This window comes from Strix aluco, chromosome 1 (genome assembly GCF_031877795.1).
Source record: "Strix aluco isolate bStrAlu1 chromosome 1, bStrAlu1.hap1, whole genome shotgun sequence".
Classification (NCBI taxonomy): Eukaryota; Metazoa; Chordata; class Aves; order Strigiformes; family Strigidae; genus Strix; species Strix aluco.
In genome coordinates this window covers 48268173-48288031 of record NC_133931.1, presented here as the reverse complement: position 1 = coordinate 48288031, position 19859 = coordinate 48268173, and the positions used below count along the sequence as shown (strand labels likewise).

At 35.8% G+C, this 19859-nt stretch overlaps 2 protein-coding genes across 2 annotated transcripts in view; one reads left to right on the top strand and one right to left on the bottom strand.

Moving 5' to 3' along the window:
* Positions 1–3: 3 nt before the first annotated feature.
* Positions 4–6508, top strand: LOC141921506 (transthyretin-like). Its single transcript, XM_074820325.1, has 4 exons — positions 4–132; positions 1888–2018; positions 4619–4754; positions 6191–6508. The coding sequence occupies exons 1-4, from the start codon at positions 64–66 to the stop codon at positions 6296–6298; spliced, it is 444 nt and encodes a 147-aa protein (XP_074676426.1). The 5' UTR covers positions 4–63; the 3' UTR covers positions 6299–6508.
* Positions 6509–7568: 1060 nt separating this feature from the next.
* B4GALT6 (beta-1,4-galactosyltransferase 6) overlaps positions 7569–19859 on the bottom strand; it is a 34768-nt gene continuing 22477 nt past the window's right edge. The window contains exons 4-9 of the mRNA XM_074820310.1: positions 17878–18002; positions 17250–17366; positions 15449–15636; positions 13007–13129; positions 12055–12156; positions 7569–11165 (exon numbers count right to left, since the gene is read on the bottom strand). Coding sequence (XP_074676411.1) covers positions 11018–11165; positions 12055–12156; positions 13007–13129; positions 15449–15636; positions 17250–17366; positions 17878–18002 — 803 coding nt within the window. The 3' untranslated portion in view covers positions 7569–11017. The remainder of the gene's footprint in view (positions 11166–12054; positions 12157–13006; positions 13130–15448; positions 15637–17249; positions 17367–17877; positions 18003–19859) is intronic.

Genomic DNA, 19859 nt, shown 5'->3' with positions numbered 1-19859 from the left:
TAAAAATCACAGATCCCACCAGTTTCTACTTGCTGACACTGAGACTTCCTGGTGGTAGGCAAAATGGCTTTTCATTCTGTATTTCTTGTTTTCTTAGCTGGCCTGGCATTTTTCTGCGAAGCTGCACCACTGGTAAGTGTCTCAGGATTCAGGTCCTTCATACTGAAGTAGTCCCAGCTATTTTTTTCTTTTTTTAAAAAATACTTGAATTAGTGTAAGTAAAAAAATAGAATATTCCATTTTATTGCAATTATTTTGATTTTACAGTATGTATTGACTGTATTTCTCTCCTACTGCTCTTTTTCTGGTCCTTCTTTCTTGTTCTCTAGTGATTAGTGAGAGGGCTTTATGGTTAGAGAAGCAGCACTTGTCATTAGACTCAGCAACTACGTGAAAAACCATTTAAAACAAGAAAGGAAAAAAATATCATATTCACTACACAAAAGCCTTGGGCCTGCTGAAAAGTAATTAATAGCCCTTATAACACAATGAACAAGCTCCTGTCATGAGGGCTTTCATTTCCTGTTGTGAAATCCATGCTGGAGAAATGCCTTCTCTAGTCCTCTCCCTTACTGGTCTACCCAATACAGCTCTATCCCATGCAAGCAAGAAGGGATCTCAACGCTCATTGATGCAAGCAAAGAAATGAGCCAAAGCCAGGATCCCACTTCCAAAGCAAGCTAGAGATACAGATGCTTCAGCCTGAAATTCTCCTAGAGCAGACTTTTCTCTCTCTTTCTACCTGCCCCCCTTCCCCCTTCCCCCCCGCCCCCCATCCTTCCTCTCAAGTTCTGATCTGCGGGAAAATGAATACCTGAGCAACCTTTGTGAGGAAGCAGACTTTCATTGAGCTCCCAGGGCATAAAAGCCAGAAAAATAGGTAGTGGCACTAGACCCCTCGTTGCCAGTCCCTCAAAAGAAACAGTCGCAAGGAGCCTCTGTATTCCAGAAAGGGAAGCCTGAGGAGTCAGGGCATACAGGCGACATAGATACCTGCTGATGCATTGCTCTGATATAGGGCAGCGTATATTCAGTACATCACAGACTGTAGGAGGGATGTCAGAGAGGGCTCTTAGTTTTTAATATCTACATCATGATTCATTTTGCAATGATTAAATGGAGATCAATGATTGCTATTTTGAGATCACCCCTGATTAGCACTTTTCACAAAGCTCTGTTTTCTCACTTTTCATATACAGAATTAGGTAATGGAAGGTGAAAGTCCTGATTCAACTCTACCTTTGAACAGGTAAAACATCAGGGCATAACCACTGCTTGTGATGAACATATTGGGAGTAAAACTACAGCAATCCCATTTTTGAAAGAAGGTTTTCCTCTCCTATCCTGGCATAGCTGCCAGAGGCTGACAAATCTGATCCATCATGCATTAGGAGAGAGTCTGTATGTGGTGCCTATCAAGATTATAGCAGAATTAAGATAACTCCATGGCAACCAGACATCAGAGGCTCTCAAATCCAGAAAGTTGTGCTGATTGCTACTCCAAAATACAGAGGAAGAGTTGCCAGATTTTTAAACATACCTACTACCTTTGATGATTTATTTCCTGTTGAGATCACAATTTAGTTACAACTTCATGCTGGAGATGATGTGTAGCTAAGCCATGCCAAAGAGAAAACAGAAACATGTTCTTGCAAACAGTCACAGTGTCTCCCCAGTACACATGGCTACACTCCTCCCAACACCTTCCCCGGTTCTGCCATATCCAGCCCCCAGAAAGATTCAGGCTACGTTTCTGCAGTACACAGTGATCTTGTTGATGAAAATATAGTGTATTCTGTAGAGCTAAAGAATAATATTCCTTATCCTTTATTATGCACCATCGCTTATCTTTCTTGCAACATAAAAATTCTCTCTTCCTATCTGAAGGACTCTGCTGACTCCAAGCATCCTCTTTTTATAAAAATTCTGGATTCAGTCCGAGGAAGTCCAGCTCCAAATGTTCCAGCTAAATTATATAAAGAAGCTGCAGATGGAACTTGGGAACTGTTAAATTTAAAGTAAGTCATACCAAAATAATGAGTGAAGAAGGGAGAGGCAATGGGAAGAAGCCAAATAGTTGAAAAGCCTATTTCATGTTCTCTTAACATATCTTTTTTGCTCAGGAAAGATAACATATTACTGAATGAATTTGCGTCAGATTGTCTTTTAACTGTACTACAGTTTCAGCTACCAAAATGGTTTTATAATGCTTTATAATTACTGTGAGCACAAGAAAGTATTTTAAACTACCCTTTAATTCAATCATCGCTTCTCCTCAATTTCATTAGAAAGGATTATATTACTTTTTAGTACCCAGCAATGAACTGCTGCATTGTTACCAGAAGAATTGGGCAGACTCTTTTAGTTTGTTTGAAACTAAGACTCTGGTTGAGAATCCTACCTTTATTGGATATTTTCCTTCTTTCTAAACGGATTTTTCTTTCATACAGCACCACAGCTTTAAAGAAAAACCACAGAACTGTTTTGAACATGTACCACATTATATTTGATAGCCTTCTTTGGTTCAAGAAAAAGGAATCAGGCAAACAGAAAATTTGTGGATAAAACTTTCTCGCCTCCTTCCCCCAGAGAAGCAATTGCATCTAAAATAAGAAAAAGAATCTCCCAGATATTTAAGCATTGCCATGTCTGTTAAAAAAATATAGTTGTAGAATTTCAAATATAGATTACTTTTTTGAAATTGCCCTCAATTTTAGTATATATTAACACTTTAAAAACTCAAAAGCAATTTTTACTTAAAGTGTAATCTGAAATTAAATTGAAAAAATTCTTAGGGTGTACACAGAATGCACATTCTTTACTCAACAAGCAACATCCCACTTCCACACTTATGTCCGTAAGATAGTTGCAAAGTCTCACCTGAGATCTTTCCAGGTTTGTTAACAGTCTATTCTACATAAAAAAGTGTGATAAAGTTCATAAGGTCTAAAGGTGACATAGTGCAGGAATGTCAATAGTGGGATCCTAGACTCATGCTTTTCTAGAAAGTCCATGAGAAACTATGTAAATGGCTCTCTGGTGTCAGAACAGTGGGCTGGCAGAAGCAACAGCACTCTCATTTGTGTCCTTGAGAAATAATAGCTATAGTGAAGGCCACACATATTTGTACAAGGTGGGGAAGAACAATCTATCACGTTGTCCTACTTAAATTGCCTCCTGACCCTCAAGTGAGAAGATAGCTTCACACATACTGTCACTGGAAATGCATGAAAATTTCCATTAAGAGGGTGTTTACTTGTCTTCAAATCTGAGGTTAGAGGCTTTATATAGTCTGCTGAACAGCTGGATGTTGACTGAAGCCTTAAAAACATGACATTTGAAACAAAGAACAAAGTAACCTTAAGATGAGGAGATGAAGAGGAAGTTGTGATAATAATAAATGAACCTCTCCAGCCTTGTTAATTTGTAAATAACTGGATGTTAACAAGAGATTCTGAAATAATTCTTCTCGGTTAAAGATATGTTTGGATTCAGCTGACAAAGATTATTAGAGAAATGAGCTGTTATCTAACCACAATCAATCTACAACAAAGAAAAAAGACAGACATTTGAACGGATTAAAAAAAATCTGTAACTGGCTACAGAGCATCTTGTAAGACACAAATGGTGTTCTACAACTTCATAGTTACAAGTTATATTAAAGCACAAATCTTAAGTAATGCACGGGACAATGACATAAAAACCATCCAATTCTTTATTTTTCTCTGCATGCAATTTGAATAAAATATGTTCAGAAAATGTTTTGTCAGCTAGAACACAAAACAGTGGTTTGTGACTACTAAAATCAGGCACTAGCAGCACTGTTATTTGTGGATACCCTACCCAATCAACAAGCTAGTATTATATAACTTCACAGAAATAAGTTTCAACCAAGAGACATGTTTGAGAGACAGCATCCAATACTGGTTCTCAAGCCCTAGATCGGTTGGTGTTCAAAGGTGTATAGTTTCAAGCCAGTACTATGGCCTTGGATAGCCCTGATAGCATCTTCAAATCAAACAAAACCATCTGTTTGTTGAGGATGAAAAACCAACTGATCAATACAGACAACAGGGAATTCCACAAGGCTACATTGTTGGTTGACCTACAGTCATTCCAAATAGCAGATCTCAAATTTCAAATAGCCAACTTTAAAAAATGTTCATACTGATAAAAAAACTCAATACATTTAAATAAGAAAGAAAACTATGGAAAAATCGAGAGTTGACCCTACTTATTTGTGCAGTAAGTGCATCATAGAGCTTCCACATTGCTTACAGCAGTGGTGGTTTTCCCTCTGAGTGGGTTCATTTAATTAACTCCAAGACTCTGCCAAGAGTCTAGGAACAATAATGCCAGCTTTTGGCTCACCCCCAAACCATGCAGAGCAGTGACATGGCAGGCAGCCATCTGCTGTGGTGATCGTGGAAGTAGCAAATGCCAAGACAAGCTCTGAAGCATCCATAATACAGATGGACGTAAGCCATTCCAGATCAGTAGAAGTATTCATTATATTACTTAAGCTACACAACATCACTCAAGTTCAATAGCTAAAGAACTAAAATTTTCTGGGGCTTTTAACCAAAATATAAAAGTGCATTCTTCTGCCGTCACACAGACAAACCAATGACAACGGAGAGCTCCATGAGATCACAACTAAAGAACAATTTGCAACAGGGAAATACAAGATTGAGCTTGACACAGCCTCTTACTGGAAGAAACTGGGCTTGAATCCCTTCCATCACCATGCTGATGTGAGTATTCCTTTTCTCCTGTACTTTAGTTGCAAAGAATAAAGATACTTTATATGTCTAGGCTTCAATTACTAACTGTACATATTGAACTTTCTTTTCACTTTAAAATATATTTGCATTAACACTTTAAATCTAGTCTCAAAGCTTTCTAACAACATACTCATGAGAGAACCTAGTTACTAGCTTCTCTGTAACTCTCAATAAGCTCTCAGATGCATTTCTTACAAAGTTTTCCATCCTTCTACCTCTACTTGAGCCTGTGATTATTCCCAGACACCTGAAGGAGAAAAACAGGTGTACTCTGTTAAGTCTGCTGGGAAAGGGATTTTTCTACCCTTTGGATCCAGTATTTGTACAGCTGCAAAGATTGTAATTTAGATTTTTAAATATAATGGAAGTATGAACTGTGTTCTGGATGCTTGGATCCTCAGTTTACAATAGAAAAAAGTGTAATAGTCCTTTTTAGTTTGTGTGGGATAACCTCGTTAGGTGAAGGTGGTCCAAATCAGGTACCAAGTGAGGCCAGCTGCAGGGTTTGGGACTCTTCAAGGCTTGTCCCCTTCCCCTCCACAGCATCAGCCCTTCCCTATGACCTTCTGGTAGAAGCATCAGTCCTGTATTAGTTGTTTCCTGGACTGTGACAGATCAGTGAGCACCACCACCTGTACAGTTTGCAACTGCTGCTCAAAACAGCCACTCGTCATCTCCTTGGAGAAAAGGTGGCAGACACACTGGGTTATATTTTGTTTCTGCCTCTCTGAAATGGATGAGAGATTACATCCTTATTCTAGACAATAAGAAAGGTTAATGCTGGATAGTCTTGCCTTCTGTGATAATGGAAATAAAAGAGGTAAGATGAGAGATTTACAGCATGCAAGTAAATTGATTATACATCAAGATACTGTTTAAATCTATATTCCAGACTAGAAATGAATTTAATCCAGAGTGCAGGAGCCTCCTTTCTTAAAAATAAGCCTCAGTAGGGATCATGTTTTGCTCAGTTCACTGGTTGTTTCATATGTATCATTTTTATTAATGTTGAAAGGAGCACAAGCTATGCATCACAGTGTTATTAAACTGTGTCTTTTTTAAAAAGTGGACATATATCATCTCACAACACAAAATAACCTACTACGTAGAGGGAAAAATCAAAGGACAGGACATGAGCTGATGGGGAAGATGTTTAAAGGGCTGTTGTAAATGATTCATACATAAGGTCATTATCACATTGTGGCCAAAGGACTAAAGCAGTCCTTGCCTATTAAGTACGATTAAAGAAACTCACTGCTTCATATTTTGGCGTGATGATAGTTACTGTAGTACTAGGTTTAATTCTGTTAATTTAAACAGGTTAGGTAAAATTATCACAATGGATCCATTTAGGCTTGTATCTAGAGATCGCTTATTTGTCTTGTATTTGTTTTTTCTTTTTCCAGGTGGTGTTCACAGCTAATGACGCTGGTTATCGACACTACTCCATTGCTGTTTTCCTCAGTCCCTTTTCTTACTCAACTACAGCAGTAGTTAGTGAGCCAGTGGAATAGAAGCTGACATTAACCATGAAAATGTAGACGTGTAAATTAAAATTTCCAGAAATGATAAGCACTTAGGTTCTGACTGTATCAACAGCTTTAGATTTCATAGTAAATCACTAACAGTGAAGTTGTTCATTCACTTTGTTAACTTTAAGAAGAATGTGTATTGGCTTTGTTTTCAAATACTCTTCTGAAATAAAAGTACTCTGTATTTCTGTATTCTGTAAATATTGCTCTTCTGAATAAAAGTTAGGGTTTGAAAAAACACATTAAGCTTAGAAAAAAATGCATTGAAATGCCATTACTGGAATTCTGAGAATAAACCAAATTTGTCCATGAAGTTAAACTACATTCCGTCTTGCAAAGGAAGCGAATGACACACATCTGAAAGGTGTCTCGTGAAGAGTAAGCACACAAGAAAGGCGATCCACCACCTACCATCATCTACTTTATTACTGAAGCCCACAATATATGAAGTCACACATGACTACTACCCAAGGCCCCACATAATCATCAGATAAACCCACCTCCCAATTCTGATTTTTAAGATATAGAAGCAAAAGCAGTTTAACTGTGACAGCAAGGTAGAATAGCAGTTAAGGATGCTACACATACTTAAAATTCCTTCTTTCCTGCTTTCCAATATATTACAACTGGTCACACTTTCAAGGAGAGTCCATATCCAGTGTTGCAGAAAAGTACATCCATCAAAATATACTTGAAGAAGTTTATTCATGTATTTTTATAAAATTCTGCAAAAACCTTTGTACCCACAGTTGAAGTACTCCCAAAAATTACCTCCATACCTCTAACCATCAGAGACTTTTATAGTTGTAAGATACAAAGAAAAATAAGAAGGATAACTGATGATTGATTCCTGAGAAAACCAGCTCCCTATTTAATGACTGGAGAAATATGGATGAATCCTTCTATTTCCCGGTCTTGTAATCCCTATATAAGGAAGATTACTCCTAAAAAGAAAAAAGTATAGAGAAGAGCCATTAGGAGATTTAACAGAATAGAAACCCTATCTTGGAAAAGTATGTAAAAATGTTGAGTCATTTAGACTACTAAAAACAAAAGTTGAAAGGTAAAACGATTTGTTAGCCCAAGGGTCGATCGCATCACAGCCTAACCTGAAGTACACTTGCTGGCCAGGTGTCCCCTCCTTTAGCTGTCACTTCGAGGAACTGAGCACTAGCAAAATAAGCACTTTGTCTATAAACAAAACACGAAGAAGATACATTCTCCACAGAACCTCAGAATAAACAAACCAACGCAATCTTTAGAACATTGTATTTCATAAAAGACAATGATAAAAAAGTACAAACATTTTCATGAACAACAGAAATCAAAACTATGATAGTACACAGGAAATTCCCAGCATTTGTTTCAGTGCATTTTTCATTAAGCCTATCTTACATACCTCTACAAATAAAATAATATTAAGTACACTTCCTCTTGCTGATACGCAATGGATCCTTTTAATATTTTTAAATAACTGGCTCATTAGTAACCCACTACAACATAGTCATTAGTAAACATAATGATAGAAAAATAGACTGGCAAGATCCAAGGAAAAGGACATTTTGCCCTTGCTTTTCAATATACTGTCTATGGAAAATGGATTTTATACTTTATATTCTCCTACTTAAATCTGAAATACAGCAAATGGGTTTAAGAGTATCTTAGCATATCAACCAGACTCCACTGTTAATATTTCTGTAATGTTTTCACTTGTTAATTTGCAAGACCTTCAGAATCTTGTAAAATACTCCCTCTTTCTTCTCCCTCCATGTTCACTCCTTGAAGAGACGACGTCCTTAATTTGCCTGGTCAGCAATGCAAAAGCCAATTGGCTTCTCTCTACATTTTACAAGAATCATGAAAATATCAAAAGGAATGTGCACAACTCTTATTTCTGCATCGCATTTATTTTGTTTGAAGGCACTGTCTATGTTAAAATTCACTACAGAATAGTACTGAGTTCAAGCAGGTAGTATACAAACACTGTTTTGATGTAATTTAAGATGGCAACTTTTAAAACTTCCCAACAAAGTGATAAAAGGTATTTAGAGAGGAGTGTTGATTAACAATTCATAATTTAATACCCATATCTTTGGGGCACCAAAATGTAAACTTTTTAAGAACTCAGCTGTATGTCATAATCCATTCACATATTGGTCTAAATCACATTTTTCTAAGAGCATACATGATTAATCAACTTAGAGCTGTAAAGTTATATTAGTTCAGCCACAGCATATATGTAATATAGTATGTATATATGTATATATATACACATATGAGTTAGAATTTTTTTAAATTGCACATTAGTTTTACAGAATGCCTGTGCACAAAAGCATGCTTCAGAAAACAGTACAGACCTACAGTACCAAAGGATGTTTCATAATCATAGGTGTTAAATTGTAGGTGAACTTGCACTGGAAACCAGAAATCACTTAAAAATTCCATCAGGGATTTAAGAATTTATTCATCAGTTCTTAAAGAATTGTATTAGCCTGTTATGAAATAAGACTAATTTTATTTTGAAGATATAATTGTTCATACAGTGTATTAATTATCTCCCCTTCATCCATATGCTTCAGAATATTCCATACACTCAGTTATAGAAAAATATATCAGGAGGTGATCAAACCACTTAAGCATGCTTTTGAAGGATGTTTGGTTCACTTTATGCTCACTTTTGTTATTTTCATTGCATTACATCATTCCTAAAGCACATTAGATTAACTGGTAGATTTTAAGGTAATTCCAAAACAGTTTAAAATATGCCTTACAATTGTTCTCAACTACTTAAATCATTATATTTCTACTAAATATTTGGGATGCCTACAACTAAACTTGTAACTTTACTGAAGAACAGCTAAGGGCAAAACTTGCTGCTGGGATGTCAAAGAAATAAAAGGTGTTTATGGCAAACAAACTCAAATATACAAAGCACCACACCATCTGTGGCAGCAATTCAGGAAACCAACACACAGTAATGAGTTAAAGTTAGTATTCTTTGTCAACACTCTTACAGAACACTCTATGGATAAACAATCCTCATTATATACTGCTTTCCATTCTTCATGGGAGCAGACGTCAGTCTTTGGTTCCTAAAGAGTTGAGTAACTGTGACAAACAAAACAGTTTAGTAGATCTTGGTCAATATCTTTGCATTAACATAGAAAATAAATGATTCGGTCCTTTTCCTTACTATTAACAAGGGATGTAAAAAAATATTAGGAAAGATAATAATGCTTAGCAGCGGGGTACTTTTAGGTAGCATAACATTACAAGCAAACGGAAAATAAGAAGATATGTTTTTCATTGTAAGCCAAGGAAAGGGGCTAGTTACTCATACGTATAACACCACAAAAATAGAGAAACAGACAGGACCAATCCTTAGTGGGACTGCGCAACCTCAATCTCATTGGAAGTCATCGACTTGAGGATACTTAATGCATCATAGAAGCACTCAGCACTCTACCAGAATAGGCCCTTAAATTGCTATATTGATTAATATATTATGTGTGGAATTTTAAAAAGCACTTGGGATTGGCCTGCTTTCAGATCCGCTTATGCCATCAGCAGCAGCAGCAGCAGAATAGTTTGACCAACACCGTGGTTCTGAAAATCCCACACTGCAAGCATTAGAACTATTAGAACTATGTTTTATTATTTTCTTAAAAATCTAACTTTAATATTCTTCCAGTGAAGACACATTTTTGGCTCTTCTGATTTCGGAGGAATAAAAGTGCTGTTTACTAGGATTTTTAAAAAAAAGAACAATACCAAAATACTGTATGCACCCAGACACATTGTTTTAGGCATTAAAATCCCTGACATTGACACTAGTGGCACACGTGGAAATAGTTAAGAGTTCCTGTAGATTATAATACGCAACAACCGCAAGATTCTCCGTAATACACATGCAATATGCATATAAATAGGATTTAGATGGCAGGCAGGGTATCATACAATTTTGTTGGCAATAAATAAAATTAAAAGCTTTCTTTCTAGCAAGTTCATATATGAAACTGATTTTTCTATATAGATATGCAGGAGGCCTAGAGCTCAAAACTAGTATAACAGTTTACAGTCATAGCTGGCCAACAATTAATGTTTCCTTCATTTCACATAAGGTATAACCTTTTTTTAAGCATACTTACATTTTACACTTGTTCTTTCATGCTAATAAAAACATTCCTATAGAATTCAAACAAGAAGACACTCAAATACACACTGAAGCATAAAATATTGAGCAATTTAAAAGCAATGTACACACATTAATTTACATCACATATTTACAAAACGCATTTTAAAAAGAAACAAAAGCATTCATTTAAATACGAGGGGAGGAGGTGGTTTAGTATAAAATATTCCTGGAAGAAGAGGCCTCTGTCCCTACTTCCAGAGAAGCTACAAGTCTGTTTTCTGCAGTTTAATTAGTGGAGTGGTTAAGATAGGGAATATGATGAATGAAGGCTTGAACAGTAGTCTCATGCTGTAAACATCTGAGTGGTAGCTGCTGGCTTTTCTTTCAGAACAAAATGCATGGTACAGACAATCACGTTACTTCTCATCCCAAATATGCATCATCAAATGGTCAAAGATCTCTAATTCTAAGCTGCTGTTGGTTTGGTTTTGTTTTGTTTTGCAGTGTCTATTAGTATCTTCCAGTGTTAGTTTATTCTGGTAGGGTAGCTTGTCATTCCACTTCCATCAATAGTCTTTAACAGGAGCAAGTTCTGGTATGAGATTAACAGTTATATTTTTATACAATCTACTGACAAGTATTTTCGGAGTATATATTAAATTGTTCAACCCATCAATATACTGACGTTCTCTGGAATACCTCAGAAGTTTATATCTGCAGAGGGAGTTGGAAGAAGAAAATGTGAAAAAGATTTGCAAGAAACAATTCAGTTGATGTTAGACATGATACTGTAACAGTCATTTCATTTTGAAATATACTTTAAATTCTGAAACTACCTCTCAGCCCTTTGAAATTACCAAATTACCTACCTAAACTTTAAAAGCAAGACACTTTATGCTTTTTAATATATTCAAATTTTATGTTCACATAAAGATGTTCCCAGAAAGAGACCCATTGGTAACAGAATTGACCAATATTTCTAATTATCTGAACGCACATACAATAAAACCCTTTATTTTGCATTTCACATTCCAGTTTTTAGGTGTAGCTCATCTGCTGCATTCTGGTTGCTATTCCAGTCTAGGACAGCCAAAACCATGATGAGTTAAAGTGTTTTGCAACCTTGTAGCAAAAGAAACAAACCTCAAAAGAAAAGTTCCTGTCAATGTAAGCAGGAAATGAGAAGACCTGTATCTCAGAAAAGAATGAAACATGATGGAAGAAACTCCTTTAGGAGTTTTAAAGTCTATTTTCATGCAGGAGTCATTTCTCCTAGCTGTACTGCTTCCTTTTGCAGAATATCCTAATTAATCAACCAATGGAGCCCTGCCAGCACTAATGCCCAAACTATTAGGGAACAATAATGTTCTGCATCAAAGTTTATGATGATAATATCTTCTGACACACAAACGCAGTCTCTCTCATGGTTAAATAGGAAATATGTGAACACCAAACACAATGTGTTCAAGAAAATACAAAGTCTAGCACAAGAGAGGGAATAACACTGATAAGCACTGACTGATTAATTGTATGTGTGGAAGATGTGTAAGAAAAAATTTTTATATCTTTAGCTCTAGTATTTGAACATTTCTGTTTTTCTTACCGTCCTAAAAACTGGACTTCACCTCGGTGATGATGAGGAATGGATTTGTACTTCCCTAGATCTCCCTCTGGTCTTGTTACATTGTATCCAGCATAGTGAACCCTGAAGAATACATACAGATTTGTACCAAGAGTATTAAAAAGATGTTTTTACATCTTATAGAAAAAGTGAAAAATACACATCAAATCTTTTAAAGCTAAGTCTTTGTGTTCACTGACATTCTCTCCCTAAAAAACCCAAACCACTCCTAACCCAACAACTAAAAATACCTGGCAAAACCAAGAAAGTGTGAAATAATAATTTCATATTTAGTATTTCCTGTTTTGTTCTTAAAGCAAAGCAGCATAAAATATGAAAATAGTAAGGAAAAAGAAAAAATACAAACTCTTCCTTTAAAATATATCTCTCTATAAACTCATGCAGACACACTTGTTTACCATGAGCAGTTAGTAACACAGTAAGCATTGTTGTCCATTGTCCAATTCGTGACTATCAATACAGTCACAAATTTACCCCTCTCTCAAACACTCCTCCTAAGATGTGAAAGATACTTAAATTCATGCTTACTCTACGTGTCTGTGGGAATGTATTCCATAATGCTAGCAGCAAGAGATGTAAAGTAAAATCAAAAAGCAACACACATAAAACTAGAAGTAATGAGACTAAATACGCTTAATGCTGTTATCTGCTGTTATATCAGTTATTTGTTACAAGACCTATCTCTTAAAAGCCTGTCAACTGTCCCCAGGCCCAGAAAAAGGAACATCATACTTATCCCTTCAGATGGTATGTTCTAATATTTCTAAAGTGAACTCTTTAGAAATGTTAGAATTTGTTCATTTAAAATAAATTCAAAAATGTATATGTAACAACTGACAGAAAAAGCACCTAATTGCTCTCAAAGGGTGGATACCACAGAACAATGAGAAATATATAAGCACTGAACACTCACCTGTTCCAAAGATCATCATCCTCTCCACCCCATCCCCAAAAGGCATTTGGAAACCCATTGATCTTCGTGAATTGTTCCACTGTCAGGCCACTTACACCACCGAAGAACTCATTGTATGGAAGACTGAAAACAAAAGACAAATTCTGTATCATTAGCTGAACTTAGATAGGTAGCCCCCTCTTTGAACAATACCTTTCCAAAAAATAACAACTCCAAACTAAGGACATGAACAGATACTGAATGTATTCACTAAGGAAACTGGTTCACAGATCACTGGCATAAGTAACATTCAATTGAACAAAGTGCTTGCAGTAGAGACTGGTTTGCATAAAAGGTACTCTTAAACTGTAGCTCAAATTAGTATCACCACATAAAACAAAACTCTATCACGTATTTCAGATGGCTGATTTACACCCATAGCTGAAGTGTTAAGTGAAGCCCTCAAACTACCGTATTTAGACACTATTCAACTGAAAAAAAAACTCTCTTTAATCAACTGAAAAAATGACAAATCAGTAATGCATCAATTCAGTAATTTTAATTCATAACTATATTCTACAGAACCGTTAAAACCTGAGAGGAACAGTTTAACAGTACATATTCAACCACAGTGGAATACATACTTATTTAAAAAACATTTTTCCAGTTCTTAGAAGCTAAACTTTTGAATCAAAAGAATCTATATGCTTTTTTGTCAGTAAGCATAGAGTGATTACTAACACAGATTAAGTAATAAGCAGTTGGCCAACACAAACAGCCACTATAGCTATATAACATAACATACTAAGGCCCAGGCAATGTGATTTCCAGTTCTCAAAACACTTTGGCAATCTAAAAAAAAAAAAAAAGCTATCTATATTTACTTCCACCAATATTGACTTGCATCCTTAACCCAGAAGCTGCTACAATAAAGCGTGTTCCTCTTTCAGAAACAGCACACAATTTCATCAAATACAAGTAATCGAACATATTTCTCAGAAGACACTTCCAAATCTGGAACCTTCAAGGAGTTACGACTATCTACAAAAAGATTTACCATTGCTTAGGACACAATTGCCACACTGAAGGACAAATAACTCCAGAATGCAAGGGGAAAGAAAAAGAAATACAGTCATGTAATTTCTGATCTCTGTGGAAACACAGGATTCAACCAAAATCTTAACAGCTTTTGGGGAAGGTTGTTACTATATATCCCTTTCAACATTTAACTGAAATAACAGGTGTTGCAAAAGTGAAAAAAACCCCAAACCCTGAAAAACCAAACACCTGCCCCACCCCCCAACCAACCAAAACCCGCCACCAACCCCAAACCAACCCACCAACCAAAAAATAACAACGGGGGTATGACAGTTAATGGAATTGTTTCAGGTTTTTATTCATATGTATGTATGTGTGGTGCACATACACTTATAATGTATATATACATACAGATACATGTGTAGACATAAATACATATTTATACAGTATAAAAATAAATGTAATTTCATAAACATATTTTGTAAATATTTATCTGTGTTTAGACATTTTATAAATTTTATAAATGTGTATGTAAACACAGAAAGTATTTTATGAATACATACAAATATAGATTAAAATCTCTTTTATATTTATATGTTTTTATTTATATATTTTTAAATACACATAAAATCTTTAAAGGTTCGACTGCTAATTGGCTGAAAAACTGAAGTCCAAACACAGAGTCATGTTTTCAATGCATTGCTTTTATCTGTCAGGTTGATAAGGTTGCCAAGTTGATCAACTTCACAAATAAAATTTCAGAATGGCAAATACATACATGCAGCAAGCAATAAGCTGCTGCTTTATGTGAAGTGACTGAAAGAGTGTCATGAGATAGCAGAGTGTTAAAAAGGAAATGAAACATTGTTAATGTAAAATGGCAGAAGGAAAGCAGGTAACGAAACTGCAGGACCCACTGCATTCATCAAATGTCACTAGGCACGGAATACAAGGTACGAAATGGTCTAGCAGTAAGAAAATAGTCTGTTAAAAAAGCAGGACAAAGCAGAAATAAACTGTACATTTATGAGAAAAGACAGATGTTTTTCCTGTTGTATTTTGTTGCACATTATCTGCTTATCTTTGTTAACAGTCACTGCAAAGGCTTATGTAGCCAGAAAAGATTTGTAATAAGTTAAGTTTTTCCTCCTTGACCCACATAGCTTTTTTTTTTTTAAAGATCAGCCTCACTGAAACAACTTCAACACTGAAAATTATAAACCAAATCTTCACATTAGCAACATATCAAATGTGGACACTAAACTTAAATCTTCCTTTTATTAACTAGATATTAATTTATGTAAATAGCATGGTAGGAGGCTGTTTTAACAGTTACACTTACTGTATATACTGTCACAAAATTCATACACACTTTAAGTATGTTTCTGGGTCTTTAAAACAACACGAATAAAGCTAATTACTTACATGTACATGTATTTGTCCAGCTTTGCTGCAAAATGGCGTGGCATTTCTCCACATCCATAGTAATTCCGGTCATTTTCAGGCAAGTGATCCACATCATGAAATATTATGCAGTCCCAGACAGCATCCTTCATAGCCTCTTTGAAGCCAACATTAAAGAGCATTGCACGATTAAAAGGTTGTGTACCTGTCTTCAAACAGAAAACAAAGGAGACAATGTAAGAATCAAGAAAGAGACAAGATTTCAATACTATGAGAAATACATCCTCTACCACACAAAAAAGACACATTGACAAGGATGCCTGTTATATCTCTAGCTAAGCAAAGAAATGGCTCTGGTTAGCATCAACTACATAACTGTATTTCGTGATATAAAAAGTCTAGATGTTCTCCCCTCTTACACAAAACTTAACAGCACTAGCAACTTATCATACTACTAACTGTGAAGTATCAAAATATGGGTGGTTTGGGTTAATACAGCATGACATTACTAGTTAAAGAAACACTGATACAAACTAAGAGAGAAACATTACATTTTGTTTCTTGTTAAAACAGTCAAATAGAATAGATTTGGACTATTTCGGTTGGGAGGGGCCTACAAGGATCATCTAATCCAACTGCCTGACCAATTCAGGGCTGATCAAAATCTAAAACATGTTACTGAGGGCATTGACCATATGCCTCTGCCACTCACAGGCTTGGGGCATCAACCACCTCTCTAGGAAGCCTGTTCAGTGCTTGACCACCCTCTCAGTAAAGAAATGCTTCCTGACATCCAGTCTAAACCTCTCCTGAGGCAGCTTTGAACCATTCCCACACATCCTGTCACTGTATTCCAGACAGAAGAGCTCAGCACCTCCCTCTCCACTTCCCCTCCTCAGGAAGCTGTAGAGAGCAATGAGGTCACCCCTCAGCCTCCTTTTCTCCAAACTAGACAACCCCAGAGTCCTTAGCTGCTCCTCACAGGACATGCCTTCCAGCGCTTTTACCAGCTTTGTTGCCCTCCTCTGGATGCATTCAAAGACTGTCACATCCTTCTTGAATTGTGGGGCCCAGAACTGCCCACAGTACTCAAGGTGAGGCTGCACCAACGCTGAACACAGCAGGATAATCAGCTCTCCTGACCAGCTGGTTATGCTGTGTTTGACATGCCCCAGGACATGGTTTGCCCTCTGGTAGCCTCGTATTGAGCCTGCTGCCGACCAGTCCCCCCACATCCCTTTCTGCAGGGCTGCTATCCAGCCACTCCTCTCCCAATTTATACTTGTACCTGGTTTTACTCCGTCCTAGGTGCAGAATCTGGCATTTCAACTTGTTAAATTTCATCCCATTAATCATAACCCAGTGCCCCAATCCATCTAGATCCCTCTGCAAGGCATCTTATCCCTCAAGAGAGTCAACAGCACCTCCCAGTTTGGTATCATCAGCAAACTTGCTAATGGTGCATTCAACTCCTGCATCCAGATCACTAATATATTGAACAGAACTGGCCCTAAAATTGAGCCCTGAGGAACGCTGCTGGTGACCAGCTGCCAGCTAGATGTAGCCCCACGTTTTGTCCTTGAAAACTTACAATGACAGTAGATTCAAAGAGGCCGTGTTAACACCTATAAATTATCAATCCATATTTGAAGAAAAGCAACATGTACCTGGCCACTGCTTAAACTGGGGTATGGAACTGAACTTTTTCATTCAAATGATTAGAACAGCAGAGTAACAATTTTTAAATTCTGGACTCATCCAAATCTTGAGAAGAATAGCAAATCCCCTTTAGTAAGGAATCTTTTTAAGTAAATACTGTTACCTGTTCAACAACATAGAAGGCAAATTCCAGCCGCTGCTTCTGCAACATAGGTATCAGATGACGGAAAAAAATTGGAAGATGTTCATGGCGATTTCGAAAAGGAATAAGGATCGCCACCTTCAAAATATTATATATATATTAAGCTATTATAGTAGCATTTTTAAATTTTAATGTTTCAATATAGATCTAGTTTCCCATGGCTTACACAGACTTTTCAACTTTTGCATTTAAATTGGCTCGGTGTTTTGCACTTTTGTTCCCTCTAGGAAAGAGTGCTGGAATTTTGCTCAAACAATGACCAAAAAAAATTCTGAGTAAAATATAAATAAGATTTTCCTTTTATGTTCACTTGCTTCTAATTGTACTTTAAGCAACACACACATAGTTTGTATCTATATAATAAAATATTTATTAACCACAGTTAATGAACCTTTAGAAGTTCTGGTCAATCCATTTCAAGTTTTTCTTCAAGCTTCAGTCTCTTCTTGAGCACAGATAGCATAATACATATACTATAACATGCTACATACTATATAAAATACATAGCAGTAAAAAACTGAGTGCTTGCAATAGTAAACTATTCTTATACACCAATGTGAAAAAAACCAAGAGAAAAGCAGCATCTCACCTTCCATCGTGGCTTACAGTCTTTTGGTTTCCAGTGTCCTCCTGGTTTAATGTCTAAATCTTTTGAAAACAGTTGCTGAATTTCATCAAAACTAATTTCACTCATATTGACATCGATAAGGCCTCCTAAATAGAGGAAGAAAACTGTATTTATTTATTTCAGTTAAGACAACAACTCTAATGCTACAAGGTATATCATTGACAAATAGCATCAGAAATTTGTAGTTACACTGCCTACAGATAAAAAAGAAACAATTTATTCTATCCTCTTAATATTCTTTTTACAGAATGAATTTCAGTATTTCCCCACATAAACATTCCTTCAATAAATCTTATAAGCAAAATACTCATTTCAGAGGACACAGACAAGCAAATTTGATTTCTGTATCTATTCAAAAAAATTAAGAGTCACCTTCCAAGTACCACTGTTAACAATTCCACATCATCTGCACTACTGAACTGATATTCAAATTCTGGGTGTCTTCCTACCTGCACTTCTACAAAAAAACCAAAATGCATCATCACTACACTCAAACTTCCTCAACTGACATTCTATATAATTATGCACATTTCATGTACAGCCTTCATCCACTAATTCACCATTGTCTGCATCAAACCAATTTACAGCAAGCACCTGGATTTGAGAATTCCACTGATAGAACTATGTAGCCGAATGGGAAAAGCATTCGTAAATGGCTACTGATGATTGTGGAATTCAGCAAGATAGTGAATAAAGACCACAATATGGTAGCAAAAAAAATCAGGTTAATACTTATTACGAGAAAGTATTTAGACTTAGTCAATAGCTAAAAGTTGTCGGTCATTAGCTTATGCATGTGTATAAATTTCTAAACTGGTGATAATGATTCAAAGTAAATAACCTTATCAAAAGCAGAAGCAGAAGGAATCAAGAAAATCTAGGGAGAAGAATACTGTAACACTCATTAACCAGAAGCTCAAATTGTTTTTCAGCAACTACTACGCTAGATCATCAAACAAAAATCTTGCAATAACTGACAGACACCATAAAATATTCTACTTATTTTTGTTTAAAAATTTAAGTCTTTTGGTGAGGGTTTGAATTTTAAGTCAATGAAAGAAAACATTCCCATTTTCTCCCCTGTGCTCATAACCCAAAAGATCCCATTTGTGTTCAAAAGATTGCTTCACGTTTTAACACTGAGTTGACTAGCTATCTAAATCTTCTGGAAAGACTGAAATTTTTGGAGCATCTAGGAATAACTATTGTTAGATAGTTAATAGATAAATATTGCAAGAGCTATTTTAGTTTTGGATATGATTAAATGTAGAACTACTTGTAAATGTAGAAGGTAACTTTAAAAAGAGTGATAGAAAAAAAGAATCAGGAACACTACAATAATGGGAAGATCTTTTAAGAGCAGATTTAAGCAAATCCACATTCATTTATTTATTTTAGAAGAAAAAGGAAACCTGGCAGTTGATGAAAAAAGGCTGCATAAATATAAACCAGAACAAGCTAATCCTACGGAGCTTTAAAAAAAAAATATTTAAAAAAGCTTAGATCATCATTACGGTTGTATCTGAAACTCTTCAATAACCTGAAAAAGAAATCTTACAAAAAGTAGAAACGAGGGCAATCAACAAAGTACCAGTATGTACAGTATGAACATGTACAGATTACATTTAAAAAATTAAATATATCACAAATCAATTTCAACTACCAAGAGACAGAGAAGCAACAAGAACCTTTTAGTTTATTTATAGAACCTAATAGGAAAATAAAGATAAATAAAGGTCAATTACTACACCAGAGAAAGAAGCAAACAACATGTGATGTAAAGGACCCAGGTGCCTTAGTCTCCTGAAAAAAGTTTAGATGTGATCAGATGCTTACAGAGTTTAAATAAAAAAAAAAAAAAAAAAGGAAAAAAAGAAGGAGGAATGGTAAAACACTATTTATATAAGGCAGGTGCTTCTAATTTGAAAGGACATGATGAAATG